The sequence below is a fragment of the Giraffa tippelskirchi genome, chromosome 8 (genome assembly GCF_054371585.1).
Source record: "Giraffa tippelskirchi isolate mGirTip1 chromosome 8, T2T-mGirTip1v1.2.pri, whole genome shotgun sequence".
Taxonomy (NCBI): Eukaryota; Metazoa; Chordata; class Mammalia; order Artiodactyla; family Giraffidae; genus Giraffa; species Giraffa tippelskirchi.
Genome location: NC_137282.1, coordinates 141,720,412 through 141,737,581, shown reverse-complemented (window position 1 = coordinate 141,737,581; position 17,170 = coordinate 141,720,412). Strand labels below are relative to the sequence as shown.

Genomic DNA, 17,170 nt, shown 5'->3' with positions numbered 1-17,170 from the left:
ACCTGGGAGCGGGCCATGTCCTTGGTCCTGCAGGAAAGGCTGGGTGGGGCTGAAATCCAGGTGAACTACGCAGCAGCAAAAGCAGCACACGGTGCCTCTGATGGACCCACAGTCCCCTTGAGGAGGAAGGATGTTTGTGGGGCCCCAAGTGGGAGCTGGCCTGTACTTCACAGTGAGGAGCTGAACCTGGGTCTCTGTCTGGGTCTCTGGTGGACAGGCGTCGCTGGTGGGTGTGAATAATGAGGAGATGCAGGATGGTCCCAGCTTGGGGGCCCCGGTGCTGGGAAAGGAAGCACCTGGTGGTCTGGGCAGAGTGGGCTGGGCTGTGGGTGCCATTGGGGTGGGAAGGGAAGGAGGGCATTTTTCCCAAGCAAACCCTGTGGTTGTGCAGCCCCATAGAGGCTCCTACAGGGCTGGGAGGAGCCCAGGATCAGTGATTTCTGGGTGTCAGAGTTGTGGGGAGCCCAGCACTTCATCAGCACAGGGATCCAGTGGGGGGCTCTGCTTGTGCAGGACTGTTTCTGGCCCTGAGCCCTCCTCCCCACCGGGGTCCCTGAGCTCTGGGCCAGCCCTGCCTCCCTCCCTGTGTCTCCCCAGCTCTGAGGAGATGGAGGACTTCTCCCACGGCTCTGTGCTCTGCCATCTCACCTCTCTGCTCCTCTTCACGCAGCTGCCCACTGGGGGTTTCGCACGTGAGTGTACCCCACCCCTCTTCCTGTGTGGATTCCTGGGAGCTGGGCTGGTTCTCTCCATCAGGAGTGGGTTGCTATTTGAGAAGTCCTTTCTCTAGAAAAATTATGATGTTCCCCAAACCAGTAATTTTCATTCAATTTTTGAGAGTCTTTAAGCCTGGTAGCTCAGATGGTAAAGTGTCTGCCTACAATGCGGGGGACCTGGGTTTGATCCCTGGGTCGGGAAGATCCTCTGGAGAAGGAAATGGCAGCTCACTCCAGTACTCTTGCCTGGGAAAATCCCGTGGACGGAAGAGTGTGGTAGGCTACATTCCATGGGGTCGCAAATGGTCGGACACGATTGAGCGACTTCACTAAGCCTCAGTATAAAGACTATAAGCTTTATAAGTCTTTAAGCCCCAAGGCAGTATCAAAATGCCTTGATAGTTATCCAATGAGGTGTTTATGATGTTTTAAAAATTAAACTATGACATATGTGACAATATCTTTCACCTCATTTTTTTGTGTAGTATCTTTATTTTACTTAACATATTCATTAGTTATTTTTTTTCCATTTCTCATATATTTACAGAATGTTGAACATGTGGTGGGTGCTTTTTATAAACAAACCAGGCAGATTCGTGTCTTTGTAAAATCTTACAATGTAGCAGGGAGCCATGAACAATAAATGCATGAAAGCAGTATAATGAATAGTTTTTTACAAGCAATGAGAGGAGAAGCAGTGAAGCAGCATGGGGTAGAGGGCAGTCAGGCATGCGGAGGTGCGAAGTGGGCAGCGCTGTTCAGTGACGTGTTCAGTGAGACAGTGAGATAAGAATAAAACCTGGAGAAGTGCGTGAGCCTGTGAGGGTTCCGGTGGAAGGATGGCTTCTGCAAGAGAGAACAGCCAGTGCAAAGCTTCCTGTGGGCCTGGAATGTTCAAGGGACTGTGGAGGCAAGTCTTGGCTAGAGCAAAGTGAAGGAGAGGGTGAGAAGTAGTAGCTTGGGTCCAGAAGCCCTGGATGTCATCCCCATCGGGACTTTGGTCCACTGAAGGGACTGAGGAGACTCAGCAAATCTTTGGGTAGAGTAGGGACATGGTTTACAGGTGGAAAGAGCTGCAGACTTGGGAGTGAGGAGAGGAGACCCAGGGAGGCCAGTGTACTGTTGTCCTCCAGGTGAGAGACCATGGTGACTCAGATCAACTCTGAGCAGCTCAGGAGCTGAGAAGTCATTCTTTGTAGATTCAACAGGGCTGTCCTGCACAAGGGTCAGATTGTGGCCCATTCTCCAGGCCTCAGAAGGCCAAGGGCTCTGAGAAGATGTCAGTGGGGTGAATATGGGCACTTGTGGGTGAAAAAAGTGAAGGTAGGCTTTTAATGGAAACAGTATTTGTGTCAAGTTTTTAGCACACATTTGAGCCAGAGAGAGTCATGAACACAGATAAATTTAGCTTTGGAATAGAATAGTGTGGCTACAATAGGATGTGACTGAATGATCAAGGAATTTTGACTTTGACCACAGGTATTCTCTTTGGTCAGGGTTCAGTCCTGCCCAAGAGGGGCAGGATAAAGCTGTGCTTCTCAAAGTGAGCCCCCTCCTGGAACATCAGCACCAGCATCTTGTGGGAATTGTTTAGAATTGCACATCCTCGGCCCACCCCAGACCTTACTGAATCTCTGGGGGAAGTGGCCCAACATTGTGGTTTTATAAGCCCTCTTGCTGATTTTGCTGCATGCTGAAGGTGGAAACCATTGAGTTAGAATTTTTCACGGAAAGGTGTGAAGACAGCAACACAGATGGATGAGGGACTCTTTTTGACATATTTTCTGGGTCACAAAATTATCATCAGACTAGCTCAAATTCAGAGTCATCACAGCCCAACCTATCAGGTCAGGGTTCATCCCACCCAACACCTGTCCCCAGCCTGCCCGGGTCTTTCCATCAGACTGAGCATGTGTTCTGCCCTCCATGTTTCCTCCTCTCTCACTCCTGTGTCTGTGTCCACAGAGGAGTTCATCGTGGTGGCCCCCCCGGATCCCATTGTGGCAGTGCTGGGCGGGGAAGTCCTGCTACCCTGTCGTGTATCTCCAGCCATGAGTGCCGAAGACATGGAGCTGAGGTGGTTCCGCTCCAAGTTTTCAGAAGCCGTGTTCATCTACCAAGATCGACTCGAGCAGAAAGAGGAGCAGATGGCTCCTTACGCAAGGCGGACCTCGCTGGTGAGGGACCTCCTCAACCAGGGAGAAGCTGCCGTGCATATCCAGAATGTCCGTGTTTCTGACAATGGGCTGTACACCTGCTTCTTCAGAAAGGGAGGCTTCTATGAAGAGGCTAGTTTGGAGCTGAAGGTGGCAGGTTGGTGACTTGACATTTTTAATCCTGGAGTGTTGGAGTTGGGAGGAACTTCAGGGATAATGGCAATCAATCCCTCATTTTATAGATATGGAACAGGAGGCTCATCCACTCATTCCATTATTTGGTACAAACGTATTGAAACCCTACTCTATGTCACATCCTGTTCTGGGCACCTGGTATACATCAATGAACCAAACAATGTTCCCTGTTCTGTGGAGTTTATATTCTAGAGGCAATACATAAATACTTTGATAAATAGGTTATAGAGGAAATTAGGAGGTGGTAAGTATTAATACTTATGATAAAATGGCAAATATAACAGTGGAAGGGGAGTAGGATGGGGGTGGGGTGGGCTTGTGTTATGTGGGGCCTCAGGCTGGGATTTTTTGACAATTTGAGCAGAAGCTCAAAGGAAGTATGGATTTAGCCATGTAGATATATGTGGGACCAGAGTTCCCAGCAGAGGAAACACCTGGTGTGAAACCCTGAGGTAGGAGTGTGGCTGGAGGAGGAGTGGCTGGAGCAGGAAGCCCTCATGGTTGATAAGATGAGTAAATGGAGGGTGGTAAGAGATGACAACAATTGAATAAAGATATGTTCTTGGCATGGGGTGCACAGAGAAGGGATTGATTAATGCTCTCTCTGGTGGTCAGGAGAATTTCGCAGGTAATATACACTGAAAGAGTCGCCTGCGTTCACTGGATGAGGCTGCAAAGAGCCCTTGAGTTTGAGGGACTGGAACATGAGAAGTCAGGGGAGAGGAGAAGAAAGGAGAGGAAGAGAGAAGAGAGGAGATAGAGTGTGGTGATTGCAGTTGCTAGCAGTTAACCAGAGTCCTTGGGGCTGCAATGTGTGGTCCCTGAGGGGCACAGACAGTGGAAGCTGGGGGGAAGAGGAGAGGAATTTGAGGGGCAAGGTAGATGCTAGGTTGTAGAAGACTGCATGCTGTGCTATGGGTGTTGATGCACCACTGAGGAAATTTTAAACAGAGCAGTTCCTGGGACATTTCTTTGGTCAGCTATGAAGAGGGTGGATGAAAGGTGAGCCAGGCTGAAGGCATGGATGTAGTTATGAGGGTCACAGGGTCACAGGATGATCCCCAGAAGAGGCAATGGGATCACATAGAGGGACGAGGGGATCAGATATCTGTGATATTTAGAAAGTAGAGCAAGCTGAGTGAGTGGATTTGGGGACACAGAGTTTGGGGGAAAGAGGAGACTGCAGAAACTCTGAGGGTTTTGCATTGGCTATTTGTTGCTTAGTGGTAAGAATATTGAAAATTATATGTGTTGATTGAAGAAAAACACACAACTTAAGAACTGTGAGCTGTGTTTTATTCAGGGTCTTACTGAGGGGTATATAATCCAAGAAATAGCTTCTCAGTAGCTCTGAGAACTGCTCCAATGAGGTAGGGGGAGAAGCCAGTTTATACAGGATTTTGGCTAGGGAACAGGTGCGGTCAAGCATGCTTAGTATGCTAAGTGGCTTCAGTCGTGTCCGACTCTGCAACCCCATGAACTTATAGCCTACCAGGCTCCTCTGGCCATGGGAATCTCCAGGTAAGAATACTGCAGTGGGTTGCCATTTCCTCCTCCAGGGGATCTTCCCAACCCATGGATTGAACCTGAGTCTCCTGTTGCTCCTGCATTGCAGGTAGATTCTTTACTGCTGAGCCACTGGGGAAGCCCAGAAGTCCAGCATACACTTCGGTAAAAGATTACTGTTTGTCACAAGGATCAGATATCTCAGTTAATAATATTAGCACTTTTCTAGGAAGATGCAAGAATCTAGGTTCATTAAATATTTTTTTTCCTGAGACATCTCTAAGTATCTAAGGGGCCTGTTTTTCCAAAGCACAGAGTGTCTTGCCCTATTTTCACCCTGAATTCCTTTCAGAGTGTACTGTCAGTGAGTGACTGAGTGGTTAATGACTTGATTCTTGTAGAATTGGATGGTGGGCAAGATTCTTTGCTTTACATATGTTAGTTATCTGTTGTCAAGATAATGCTGTGTAATAAACAGTCACAAAGATCACAGTGGCATATAACAATAACCATTTATTTAATTTGGGCATGAAGGGAGTACAGCTGGTCTGGGCTGTATTTGACTAATCTTATCTGGGTTTATTCATACCTCTTTGGTCATGTTGGGTACAAAACAAAAACAAAATCTCCCAAACCAGAAATCATCTTCACAGTTAGTAGAGAAAGAACACAGTTTTATTACTGAATGGGCATTAAACCAGAATGTGATAGACATCACAGGCAATCTACTAAGAGATTGCAAAGACAGAAAGATATCTCCCCCCTTTTATAAAGCCAGGCAGATACAACCCATTATATACTTGTTTTTAAGATGAACAATAACTATCCCTCATGTTGGAGGACTTGATAGCACCATCTGTCACACAGTTCACTCTAAATTTTCCTAGTAATTGAGGTGACCATCTATGTTAGCTAATTGGTTTAAGCCAGAGGAAAAACAAATTCTTATGTTTTTATGACAGGAGGTATTTTTACACCTTGTAGCTTGGTGACGGCTGAAGTTGGGCTCCTACCCTCCCACAGGGAAAGGGAAAGTGGGGTGCTGTTTCCCTTGAACCTTATATTGACGGATGGCTCCTAGGTCCTAGTGAAAGACATTCCTGGGTCAAAATTCTTATCTAGTTCTCAAAAAGGATTTATATACATTTAAAACTGGGTAGAAAATACATACAATTACAGGTTTTCTCCAGTAAATATTCTAAGAAAAACAGGGAAGGGGAATCTCTTCCCTTATTTTCAACAGGGAGAATGAAGCCTGTTATTTTTAATTCTTATTTGCCATTACAGTCAGCTGAGGAGGTCACATAAGAACCTTTGCTGGGTCTGTTCATATGGGTTTGTTTAACTGGCTATTGATTGATCTAGGAAAGTTTCAGCAGGAAAGGCTGCACTAGAGCAAACATGTCCTCCCCCTGGTGGAGAGCAGCCCAATGACACAAGGACTTTACAACCTAGTCACATGACCTAATCTCTTATTGGCTAGTTGAGTCACAGGATTGGCCCAGAGGCAGAGTGTGGAAGCACCAAAAACTGTAGCAGACAGGGAGCTGGATATAAAGAGGAGTGAAGAGTTGGTAATATTTTTATGCAGAATCCATCACGGATGGAGCCAAATCACATATTCATTTCTAGAATTATGAGTTGGAAGTATATGTGAGGAATCTGGGTAAAGGTAAACCTGTGGATAAAAGGAAGAGAAGTTCAGGATACAGGGTTGTTAGATGACCTAATTTTGGTGGTGATTTACAAAGAGAGGCAGTGGGTGTGGAAGCAGACGCCCAGGGAGAGAGTGTGACTTGAGGAAAGTTGAGGATAAGGGTGGACCTGGGACCACATTCCTCCCCCGGTTTACATGGCAGCAGCCCTTCCAACTGCATGGCTGGGGAGAAGGGACTTAGCGCTCTGAGCCCATGGTCCCCATGCTTCTTCCTTCTGTTCCCTGAGGCAGGGCCGCCTCCTTGCTCCCTGTGGGAGCAGACTGTCCCCGGAGCCCCCATAATGCCAAGTACAGGGCGCCCCCTAGAGTTGTGCACACATAGGCACTGCTTGGTCCCTGGGCTCTACATCTTGTCTCCTGCAGGTGTGGGCTCTGCCCCTCAGGTGCGCATCACAGGGCCTGAGGAAGATGGGGTCCGCGTGGTGTGCATGGTCTCGGGGTGGTTCCCGAAGCCCCAGGTGCAGTGGAGAGACCTCAGTGGAGAGAAGTTCCTGGCGTTCTCCGAGGCCCACGCCCAGGATGCTGAAGGGCTGTTCAGCGTGGAGGCGGCTCTGGTGGTGAGAGACAGCTCTGTGGGGAACGTGACCTGCTCCATCCTCAACCCTGTCCTGGGCCAGGAGAAGGCCATGGCCATTTTCATCCCAGGTCAGAGGTGCTCCTGGCTTCCAGCAGGGCTGGAGGAGGGGGCCGGGTGTTCCTGGGTGTTCCGGGCTGGGCTGTCCTGGGTAGGGGCCCTGACGGGGTGTCTGGCTGGGCTGCAGAGCCCTTCTTCCCCCAGGCCTCTCCCTGGAAGGTGGCTTTCTCGGTGAGCCTGACTGTGCTGGCGATCTTGCTCCTTGGGGCTGGATGTTACACCCAGAGAGAACATTCCATGAAGGTGCAGGAGATGCGAGAAAAGGAGACTCTGTGCCAGACTAGAGAGCAGGACCGTCAGACAAAGGAGAAGGTTCTGAAGGACGTAGGTAAGGCAGGACAGGGGTCAAGGCTGGTGAATGTGGCAGCTGGTGCTGAGAGGGAGGAACTGACCACAGGGCCTGAGTCCAGGGCTCTGGGGAAATCCCAGTCCAGAGGAGGTGGCTGCGGAGACCTGGGTGGACAGCTGGAGCCGTGGAGGCTCCAATGGGTCTGAATGTGGCAGCTGGTGCTGAGAGGGAGGAACTGACCACAGGGCCTGGGTAAAGGGCTCTGGGGAAATCCCAGTTCAGAGCAGGTGGCTGGGGAGACCTGGGTGGACAGCTGGAGCCGTGGAGGCTCCAATGGGTCTGTAGTTGGAACATCTTCTCCAGAGGTTACACACAGAGAGGTGGTATTTTGTGGATTCTTTTTCTTAGAGATTGGAGTTCATGCTGTTTTTTTTTTTTTTCTCTCTCTCTTTCAGCTGAACTTCAGGAAGAACTTGGTAAGTTCTGCTTTTCCTCTTGAGCTCTCTGCATCCCCTTCATAGGGGACAGTCTGGTTCTTAGCTCATCTGTTTCCTGTGTTTTGCCTTTCAGAGAGGAGGAAATCCGCCTACCTGGCTGGTGAGTGACTCTCTGGTGTCCTTGGGTTTCCTGTCCTACCTGTGCCAAGGCGTCCCTCTCCTCCATTCTGTCTAGGCATAGAAATGTGGACCCGCTTCCCTGGGACAGACGTGGAAGCTTCTAGGAGGCAGAACCCATGCTTAGGCTCTCCCAGGTCTGGACGGCTGGTTCCCTCCCATTTCTTGGGATCCTGGGTGTAATGATGACCCTGGGTCTTATTCTAACCCTGACTGGCCCACCATATTAATAGTTTGCTATCCTCCTGTGCATCTGGTTTTCAGTCAGTGCCCAGAAGCAAAAGTCATGTGCTGTGAGATTTCATTAAAGGAGCTATACAAATAACCAGCTTGATTAAGTTTAGGAGTGTGACCTCCTGTCTCCATCCCAAAACACCGTCGAAGGAGTCCATTCCCTCTAGTTTCTTTGGGTGATGATCAAAAAGTTATGGGGCAGAATTGAGGTGACCATGCACAGAAATGCCATGGAATGAGCTGTCAATACCCCTGAATAGTGTTTATCTCTAGAAATATTTCATCTGAGAAAGATTAGCCACTTTTACCCAGAGCTCATCTCACTTCTTAAAATAGTTCCCACGTCAAGTTATTTCCCAAATGTATTTCTTCCAGGAGAAAAACTGAATATGATAATGCTTTCTTAAAATTATATAATAATTTATATTTTACTCCCTAAAATGTTTTCACACATAGTAGAATTTTTGACCCTTAGTAGCAAAAGTGAATGTAGAGAGAATCAGAATTTTTGAGGGTTTTGAGGCAAGAACAGCTAAGTGACTTGCCAAACGTCACACACAGCAGTGGGACAGTGGTGGAAGTCAGTATGGAATGTGCACAGGCCACCTGACCTGTGCTCCAGGGGATTCCCCACCACACTGGCTGTCTGCACATGGCAGGAGGTCACCTCCTCTCCAGCCTCTCCCCTTCTGTGGTCTCACCTGCCGAGCAGAGGGGAGGCAACAGCCAGTGGATTCACACGGAGCAGGTTTCTTCTGGCTGAGGTCTCACCAGAGTGTGTTCCCTTTCAGCCTGGAGGAAGGCCCAGCTGTTTGCAGGTAAGTGGATCTGAGTTCCTGTGGCCTCCCCTCCCCAACCTGGACTCTGACCCCTTTTCCATGAGGCGACCCCACCCCAGGGTGGGGTAGGTATTCTTGGTCTTCTTGTCACCTTTGTAGCCTCCATCTGGAGACTGCAGGGACTCCTCCTCGGAACACAGATCTGCCTCCATCCTGCCCGTCCTTTACTGCAGGGCACTGTCAGGGTTAGCAGCACCCTCCCCAAACAACTGGTGCAACTGGTACTTCTCTTTGTGACAGTGACAGTGGAGGGGTCAGTGGTGAGGAGGGACGGCAGCAGGGAATGACTGTGTGGATCAGGAATCGCTCATCTCTGGAAGATTTCAGAAGTCATGCTTGCCTACTTAGGACTCAGTTCTTCCCAAGGGGGCCTTTGATTCCTGATCCGTCTTGCTTCAAAATTCCTTCCCTTTTTGACTCTAGTTTTGTTTGCCCCGTTTTCTCCTGGTCCTCTGAGATATTGATCCTCTCTCTATGTCCTCATGCTCTGCCTCTGTGTCCAGGCTGGGTTTCATCCTCCAAGCCTCTTGGTTGCTGAGGAATTAGTTGCTGTAGAGCAGGTATTCTGAATCTGGGGTCCAAAAACTATGGGACGTTTATGGGCTCCTTGGGTGAGGGTCCTTGAAAGTTCTTAAATTCTATTCAAAATCTTCTGTATATGTTTGTGTGACAGGGACAAAAATGTAACAACCATGATCTTCCTTTTCAGAGAATTCTGTATTTGCTGATGGGTTCATTATTGGTTGGGTTTATTAGGGGCCATGGATGAAGACTGGGGAAAGAAGAAATGTAGAGGAGACAAAATCATTTCACAGAGAAATGGTGGGAAGCAAATCAGGGAAGACAAGACCAGAAGGAAGAAGAGAGGAGGAGATGAGGAGGAAGGGCCGTGTCTGAGATTTGTCTTACAGAGATGGAATGGCTTGTAGTGGTGCAAGAGAGACCACAAGTCACAGCCGTGGTGGTTTGTTGGGTAGCACACGAAGGTGTGCAAGTTATTTGGGTGCATAAAGTGTGGTCAACTCCTTGATATCTCTTTAATAAATTTCAGTAAAGGCATATTTGTTTTTAAGCCATTTTCAAGTAACCATGTAATTCAGTTTGCCTCTGATAATGAGACCATCTCAACCTTCCTGTAGTGGTTAGGGCAGGAGTGTGGTATGGGGCATCCTAATGTAATGTAAGGTGGTTCTGAGAACCCTTTAGCTTTGATCTGTATCCTGTAGGCCTGTGCAGCATACCCTTTCCCTGATTGGAATGTTTCTGTTTACAGACAGGAATATAGATCGTGAAAAACAGAGAAGGGCAAAGCAAGGGTGAAAATGCCTGGGAGCCAGATGTGTGAGGATTTAGGATCCCACCTTAGGGATTCTTACTGATTCACCCTGGGATTTATGTTAAACATGAGGATCAGATAGTCCTCTTATACTATCTCTCCCTTACCTACTAGATTAAAAAGCGTGTGTTTTAATATATATCTTGTATAACCTTCTGTTTTGTAAGGATAAACTCCATTAAGCTAGAATCAATTTTCATATTGACAAGTGTCAAGTGGAAGGTGGTCAAATGTCAGATCTCTTTTTATTCATAAAACTGGAAAAAATTGTATTAATGATTTGCTGTAGCAATTAAGTGAAGAATAGCATCACACTTGATGCATGTGGAGTCTCACAATTAAATGCCAACTCTCTTTTTTCTCCTCCCTCTTTTTCTTGTTGTTAATCTCTGTCACTTGTGGTATAGAAATTTATAGCTAGGGGTCAACTAGCGTCTTGGTGAAGAACACATAAAGTCCATTTTTTTCAAAGGGTCACATGGGTTAGGCTACTTTACGTGATCTTATTTCCATCAGGCAAATAAAAGGAATGCCAATTTCTGCATGAACCTGTATTAAGCAGGAATGGTGGTCACAAATTTACACCCCGAAATTGCAAAAAAAAGGAGCCATTTACTAATTTCTATAAATGTTCTAATCTTGTTCCCCAGTCTCCCCTCTGTTGGAGGCAACAGCTGTCTCAGTGTAGATATTTCAGCGTCTTGTGACATATAGGCTTTGCTTTGCTTTGGTTGTTGAGCTTCCTTTCTTTTTCCCAAAAGGGAGTATGGAGGTTGGAAGGAATTATTTGGCCTTGGGTCAGTTGGGAAAGGGGTCCTTATGCTCTTCTTTAGTCATATCAGGCCATTGCCCTGGGGAGACCAGTCTGATCTGGTTCTTAAGATCCTTGGTTTGAGGCTGGCCGAGGATCAGCAGGTCTTGGCTAAGTATTTGGGTTATCTCTCCCTGACCCTTGGTCACATTGTAAGGTTCTTAATCACATCTGTAAAGTTCCCTTTACCACAGTGTATTCACACATTCTGAGGTTTCGAACATGGACATCTTTGGGGTCCTCTTGTTGTGGATCTCCTGGAAGCTTACAAACTCTCTGGGAAATTATAGAAGGAAGATGACTAGATCTGATATTTTGGGTTTTCCCCTTACAGGTAGAAATGTTTTTGTTCCACTAATCCTGCGAAAAGCAGAAGAGAATTCATGAGTATCTTTCCTCTCACTGCATGTCTTTCTTTCTCACTTTGAACATCTCTCTCTTTTCCTTGAAATCTCTCCATTGCCTCCTCACTGGACAAGATTTTTCTGATGCTGTATCCCAAATTCTCTTCACTAATGACTTACAGTTATTCTCTGAGTTTGCTTCGGCTAAGTTGTATTCTCTCTACCACTGACTAAGAGGTAACCTGCATGCTCAATTCAATTAGCTCTTCATAATCGCTTAAGAGCCTTGGAAATTTTGATCTCCCCAATTCTTTCTCCAGAAAACCTAGTTTTAAGGATGTGTGGCTAAGGATTTGAGAATATGTTATTTTATAGTGAAGTTTGGGCAATGATCTTCATGTTCAGATTGATTTCAAGCCTCTCAACTCCTCAGTATTAAGATTTATGGCTTTGCCTTCATGGTAAGGTTGCAGCATGATGCTTCTGTGTGTGTTTGTGAAAAGGAATACAAGCATCAGTTGAGTATTTCCAAAACACTTCCCCCATAACTCTCTCAAAAGTATGCTTCACGATACTAAGCACTGACCTTGATATGTACAGTCTCTACACACCCCTGATATGAAACGTGTGTTTTCCTTGTAGATTGGCGGAAGGAGGAGTTTCAGGAATGTGAGTGACTTTGTGTTTTTTCTGGATTTTCCTACTGCTGTCCCCGTGGCCTCTCCTTCAGTTCTCCGTGGTGATATAGATGCTGGCACCATCAATAGTGTGGGGTAGGATGTGGTGGTAATAGTCACACACAGGTGGGGCTGATGACTTTGGCTGATATTGAATACTAAATAGACATCCTTCAGCCCTTGGAGAGCAGGCTGGTCCTCAAGGACTCTGTGACATATCTCACCCTGAAATCAGTCTCGTGGGTCCTTTTCCTGCTTGGAGGCCCATCGACCTGAATCACAAGTTCCTACTGTCAGGGTACTTAGCCTCCCTCCCATGCAGCTGGGATTTCATGTTGAGGGGTGGTTGTGTGTTCTTGGGGAGGGGAGGACCTTGAATGATAGACAACTTTCTCTGCAGGGCCTGTCACTCTGGATCCAGGATCTGCCCATTCAGACCTTGTCATCTCTCATGAAAAGACGAATGTGACCTTGAAGGACTTCTGTGTGAACTCTGGAGATGCCTGCAGTGTACTGGGCTTTGAGGGCATCACATCAGGGCGCTGTTACTGGGAAGTGGAGATTAGGAATGGAGACCAAAGCGAGTGGGCCCTGGGGGTCTGTAGGGAAGATGTGAACAGGAAGGACTGGTACGTAGAGAACCCAGATAAGGGGTTCTGGGTTGTGGGGAGATTTGAAAGAGGATATTTTGCCTGTACTGTACCTCAGACTCTGCTATCCCGCATGCAGGCTCCACACCCCAGGCTTAAGGTGGGGGTATTCCTGGACCACCAGGGAGGGGACATCTCCTTCTACAACATGACTGATGGCTCCCACATTTTCTCCTTCCCTCAGGCTTCCTTCTCTGGGACCCTCTTTCCATATTTCATGATTAGGTCAGGAGATGTGTCCTTCACCATCTGCTCCAAGATGGGAGGGTCTGAGGGGCTCCCTGTTGCCCTTAGCAATCCTTCTCTGGAGGAGCCTGTGAGCCTCCCAGGGGCGGGGTTCAGCTCAGGCTCCAGTGCTGATGGTCCTCCCAGGGCCGATTCTCCATTGCTCCCCTGCAACCCTGAGGCTGTGTCCCCATAGGGCCTGTCACTGTCCTGGACCCTCGCTGTGGCTCTTCCTGGAGCTTCAGACCCCTTGTGACAGAGGCCTCTGAGGTGCAGCCTGGATGGCTGGGGGTCTTGCCCTCCTGCTCTGGAGACAGGCTCTTGGGCTTGTGGTTATAAGAATTTTCAGTTCATGCTGTGTGCTCAGGTAACAGATTACAAAAGTTGACTCTCTGAGCTGGTTTGGGGGTAGCCTGAAGTTTACTATGGGACATTGTTTTTCTTTTAGTAATGAAAAATATTTCATGAAGTTTTTATATTGTTTGGATATGCTAAGTGATGAGAGGTTGAATTACTCTGCAGACTAATGTCGTGTTTTTGTTGTTGTTTAGTTGCTAAGTTGTGTCTGACTCTTTTGTGACCCCATGGACTGAAGCCCACCAGGCTCCTCTGTTCACGGGATTTCCCAGGCAAAAATACTGGAGTGGGTTGCTGTTTGCTTCTCCAGGAGATCTCCCTGACTCAAGGATTGAACTCAGGTTTCCTCCATTGGCAGATGGATTCTTTAAGGCTGAGCCACCAGGGAAGCCTGGTGGTGTTACTTTATCCAATTTGAGTTTGTTAACTAGAACCCAGAGAGTGACGGTTGGTCCCCAGTTCAATTTTGGAGGATGGACACTATCCAATCAGAAAAGCTGGCCAGCCAAAAATTTCCAGGGAAATGGGTGGCTGATGGAGTTTTAAGGAGTCTAATATTTTACTTTTTGTATTTCCTATTCTGGAATGGATAAAACACACCCGTTTCCCCCAAATCTCAGTAAATTTTTGTTACCTGTAAAAAACCTGTGTTGTGTTCATTTAGGGAGTTAAGGAGAAGGATTTAGGTTTTTCATTTCTGTTAACAGCAGCTGGAAATAAGAGAACTGCTATCTGAATTAAGATGTAAATGAAGAAGAGAATTTTCAGAGGCAGGGTGAATTGCAAAAAGCTTCGACCAAGAGCTGGAGCCATGGTCATTGTATGCCCCTTATCGTTGTATTGCCCCTCTGCACTTCCAAGTCCGATGGTAATGGTTAATGGAAAAGCACAGGCCGCTTCAGGCAGCTCAGTCCTGTGGGACCGTGGGCCTGGGCAGGGTTAGTGGGCATGTTCTGCGAGCACGGCGCGGGTTGAAGCGAGCTGTGAGGCTGGAAGGACCAACGAGTGCTGGTCAAGCTTAGAAATGACTTATATGGATCATCAGAATCGCGTTTGTGGTTTTCCAGACATTAAAGAAAATGAATAGAGTGGGAAGTTTCTTTGGAGGTACTTCATACTGGATACTAGAGGAGATAGTTTTGTATGATACATGGATAATCCACAGAACCTTCCCTCTGGATCGGTAATTGTGGAGCCATTAAAAAAAAGTGAAAGTGTTAGTTGTGTCTGGCTCTTTGTGATCCGATGGATTGTAGCCTGCCAGGTTTCTCAGGCCATGGAATTCTTCAGGCAAGAATACTGGAGTGGGTGGATAGCCATTCCCTTCTACATGGGATCTTTCTGCCCCAGGAATCCAACCTGGTTCTCCCCCATTACAGGAGGATTCTTTACTGTCTGAGCAACAGGGAAGTTCTCTAATTTACCCACATTTCAAAGTCATGAATGCAGGGATGAGGAACTACTTCCTATAAGCCAATGATCAGCAGGACCTAGTAGAATGGATAAATGTGTTGAACAAAGCTATAAAAATTACAATATCAAAGCAGTCAGTCTCATAGCCTCATTCTGATAACAGGTCACCAAGGTGAATGTGGGAGGAAGCAAATGTCTTACAGAACTGACACTGTTGGTAGTGTGGTCATCATTACTGCAACTCAAAAGGAAGCAAATGAATGTGGCAAAACTATTGACGGAAATAATTTGAAGCGGTCACAAATCTATCTTCCTTAATTTACTCCTAAGCCACCTTCAGATAGTGCAGTTATCAAAGCTGGATATTGTGTAAAACAAGGAACAGTGATGAAAAACTGGAAGAGAAGATATTTTCAACTGGATAAAAACACAACAGGTTACCTTAGATCTGAACTGGAAAAGGAACCTCTCCATGTAATACCACTTAAAGAGGTTCATAAAGTCCAGGAACGTAAACCAAGTGACATAATGATGAGAGACAACCTCTTTGAAATTGTAACATCCTCTGGAACTTTCTATGTGCAGGCTGATAGCCCTGAAGAAATGCACAGTGGGATTAAAGCAGCCTCAGGTGCCATTGTAGCACAGCGGGGATCTGGCAGATCAGCGTCCCCTAGAATAATGTCTCACACTGAATTACTAACCTTATTGCTAATGATTACCTGTGTCTGACCACCACTCCTCTTTGCAGGAGCGTTCCAAATCTAAACACGCTCTCTGCTCTGCCAGTGTGCAGCAGCCACCCCACATTCCACAGCCTCTCGCAGCAACTCTACTCTTTGATCTCAAGTTTTGCCATGGAGAAGCTAGGATTTTATGAATCTCTTGCCAAGTTCAAGCCATGGGACTTCAAGGTCTAGACTTTCTTTCTAAGAGAACCAGCTTCCAAAGTAGCAGAACAAGCTCTGCTAAAACCTCAAAGAAAAATGGCCCTCAGAAACAAAATTATGACCCTGTGGACTTGGATAATGCAAGCCTTCTGGTCGGTGATGTGTGAGGTAGAAACACATGTAGCCTGATATGCCTTATCCGCTGTCAGTGTCCTTTCATGAGTCTTCTCACCAAAGATTATAAAGGGGAAATGGGTTTTAATGCATATACGATCCTGCCTCGTTGCTGTACTGTTTATAAGCTGGTAAGCCAAGAAGCTAGGGAATGGCCTAGCTAAATGAAATTTTTTTAAAAAAAGAAAGAAAAAAGTCCAAAGTGTCTCAGTATCAACTGTCTGAAGCTTTGTTCTCACTGGGGTGATAAAAGTGTGTGACATTTTTTCCTAATGAATTGGACAATTAAAATGTTTCACAATTTAAAACATGAACAATGCTTATTATTTTGGTTGTATTAAAAATGCTACTGTGACTTCCTATTAGAAGTTAAATTTCTACACATTCTTATTGGTTAATATTATTGAATGAAATATTGCCAAAGATATCTAAACTCATGATGTCTGTGAGCTGTAAAATTTATACTACAGTGTGGACAATTTTGAAATTACAACCATTTTTGATGCTCTGGATCTCAAGGTGAGTAATGTGTCTTGCATAGAGGATGTATGTTAATCCCAAGCTCCTGATTTGTTCCTGCCACCCCCCTCCCCACCAAGTTTCCCCTTTGGTAACCATAAGTTAAACAAATTTATTTTTTATCTTGAGTTCTTTCTGTAGTTCTTTGCTTTTCATTCAGTTGGAGCTCAGGCTGTCTCTCCAGTCTAAATGGAATGCATTCATTATTTGGTCTCACAGAATCCCTTTTCTTAATTTTGGAGCAGTTATTTCAATTTACAGTTAGTCCTGACTACTTGATTGATGCCTGAGTTTCCTCCAGAGTGTAAGTCTCATAAGGGACATGTATCCCCAAAGTCTGGGGTTATAGTTCCTGTTATATATGTCTAATTAATAAATATTTGTTGGATGAATATAAAGTATCATTTTCCCTCCTTGTATACTCCAATAGAAGCTCAGCAAAGTTGTAAGAGGAACTATGAGGAATGTTGGCAATGAAGAAAACTGTGAGAAAATCAGGACATGAGGAGAATAATATGAGAAAAGAAGATGGTGAAAAGAAACTGAGGGAAAAAAGACAGTGGGGGCAAATTTTGAGGTAAAAAAGGCTGACGGGAAAGTAAGCTCATAAGTCAGTGACAAGGAACTTGTGAGAGGAGGAGACATTGAGGGGGACATGTGAGAAGAAAATGAAGTGAAAAAGAAAATATGAAGGAAAAATGTGGTGAAATGAAATTATGAGGAAAAGCCTCTTGAGGGAAACTTGCAAGAAAAAATTATGAGGAGAAACTGGGAGTAGAGAAATCAGTGAGGAAGAATCTTTGAAGAATGAAAGGGTCTGAGGAGAAAGTTTGAGGAGAGGAGGCAGAGTAAAAACTTTGAGTGAGAACAGTCA

At 46.1% G+C, this 17,170-nt stretch overlaps 1 protein-coding gene and 1 pseudogene across 2 annotated transcripts; both read left to right on the top strand.

The window, feature by feature from the left end:
- Positions 1–2,626: 2,626 nt before the first annotated feature.
- LOC145519024 (butyrophilin subfamily 1 member A1-like) lies at positions 2,627–13,908 on the top strand. Its single transcript, XM_081524269.1, has 6 exons — positions 2,627–3,029; positions 6,654–6,935; positions 7,052–7,252; positions 8,853–8,879; positions 12,034–12,060; positions 12,469–13,908. The coding sequence occupies exons 1-6, from the start codon at positions 2,627–2,629 to the stop codon at positions 13,137–13,139; spliced, it is 1,611 nt and encodes a 536-aa protein (XP_081380395.1). The 3' UTR covers positions 13,140–13,908.
- LOC145519023 (pleckstrin homology domain-containing family A member 1-like) lies at positions 13,908–15,770 on the top strand (annotated as a pseudogene). Its single transcript, XR_014063490.1, has 3 exons — positions 13,908–14,483; positions 14,712–15,396; positions 15,465–15,770. The product of XR_014063490.1 is annotated as a pleckstrin homology domain-containing family A member 1-like (transcript).
- Positions 15,771–17,170: the final 1,400 nt, after the last annotated feature.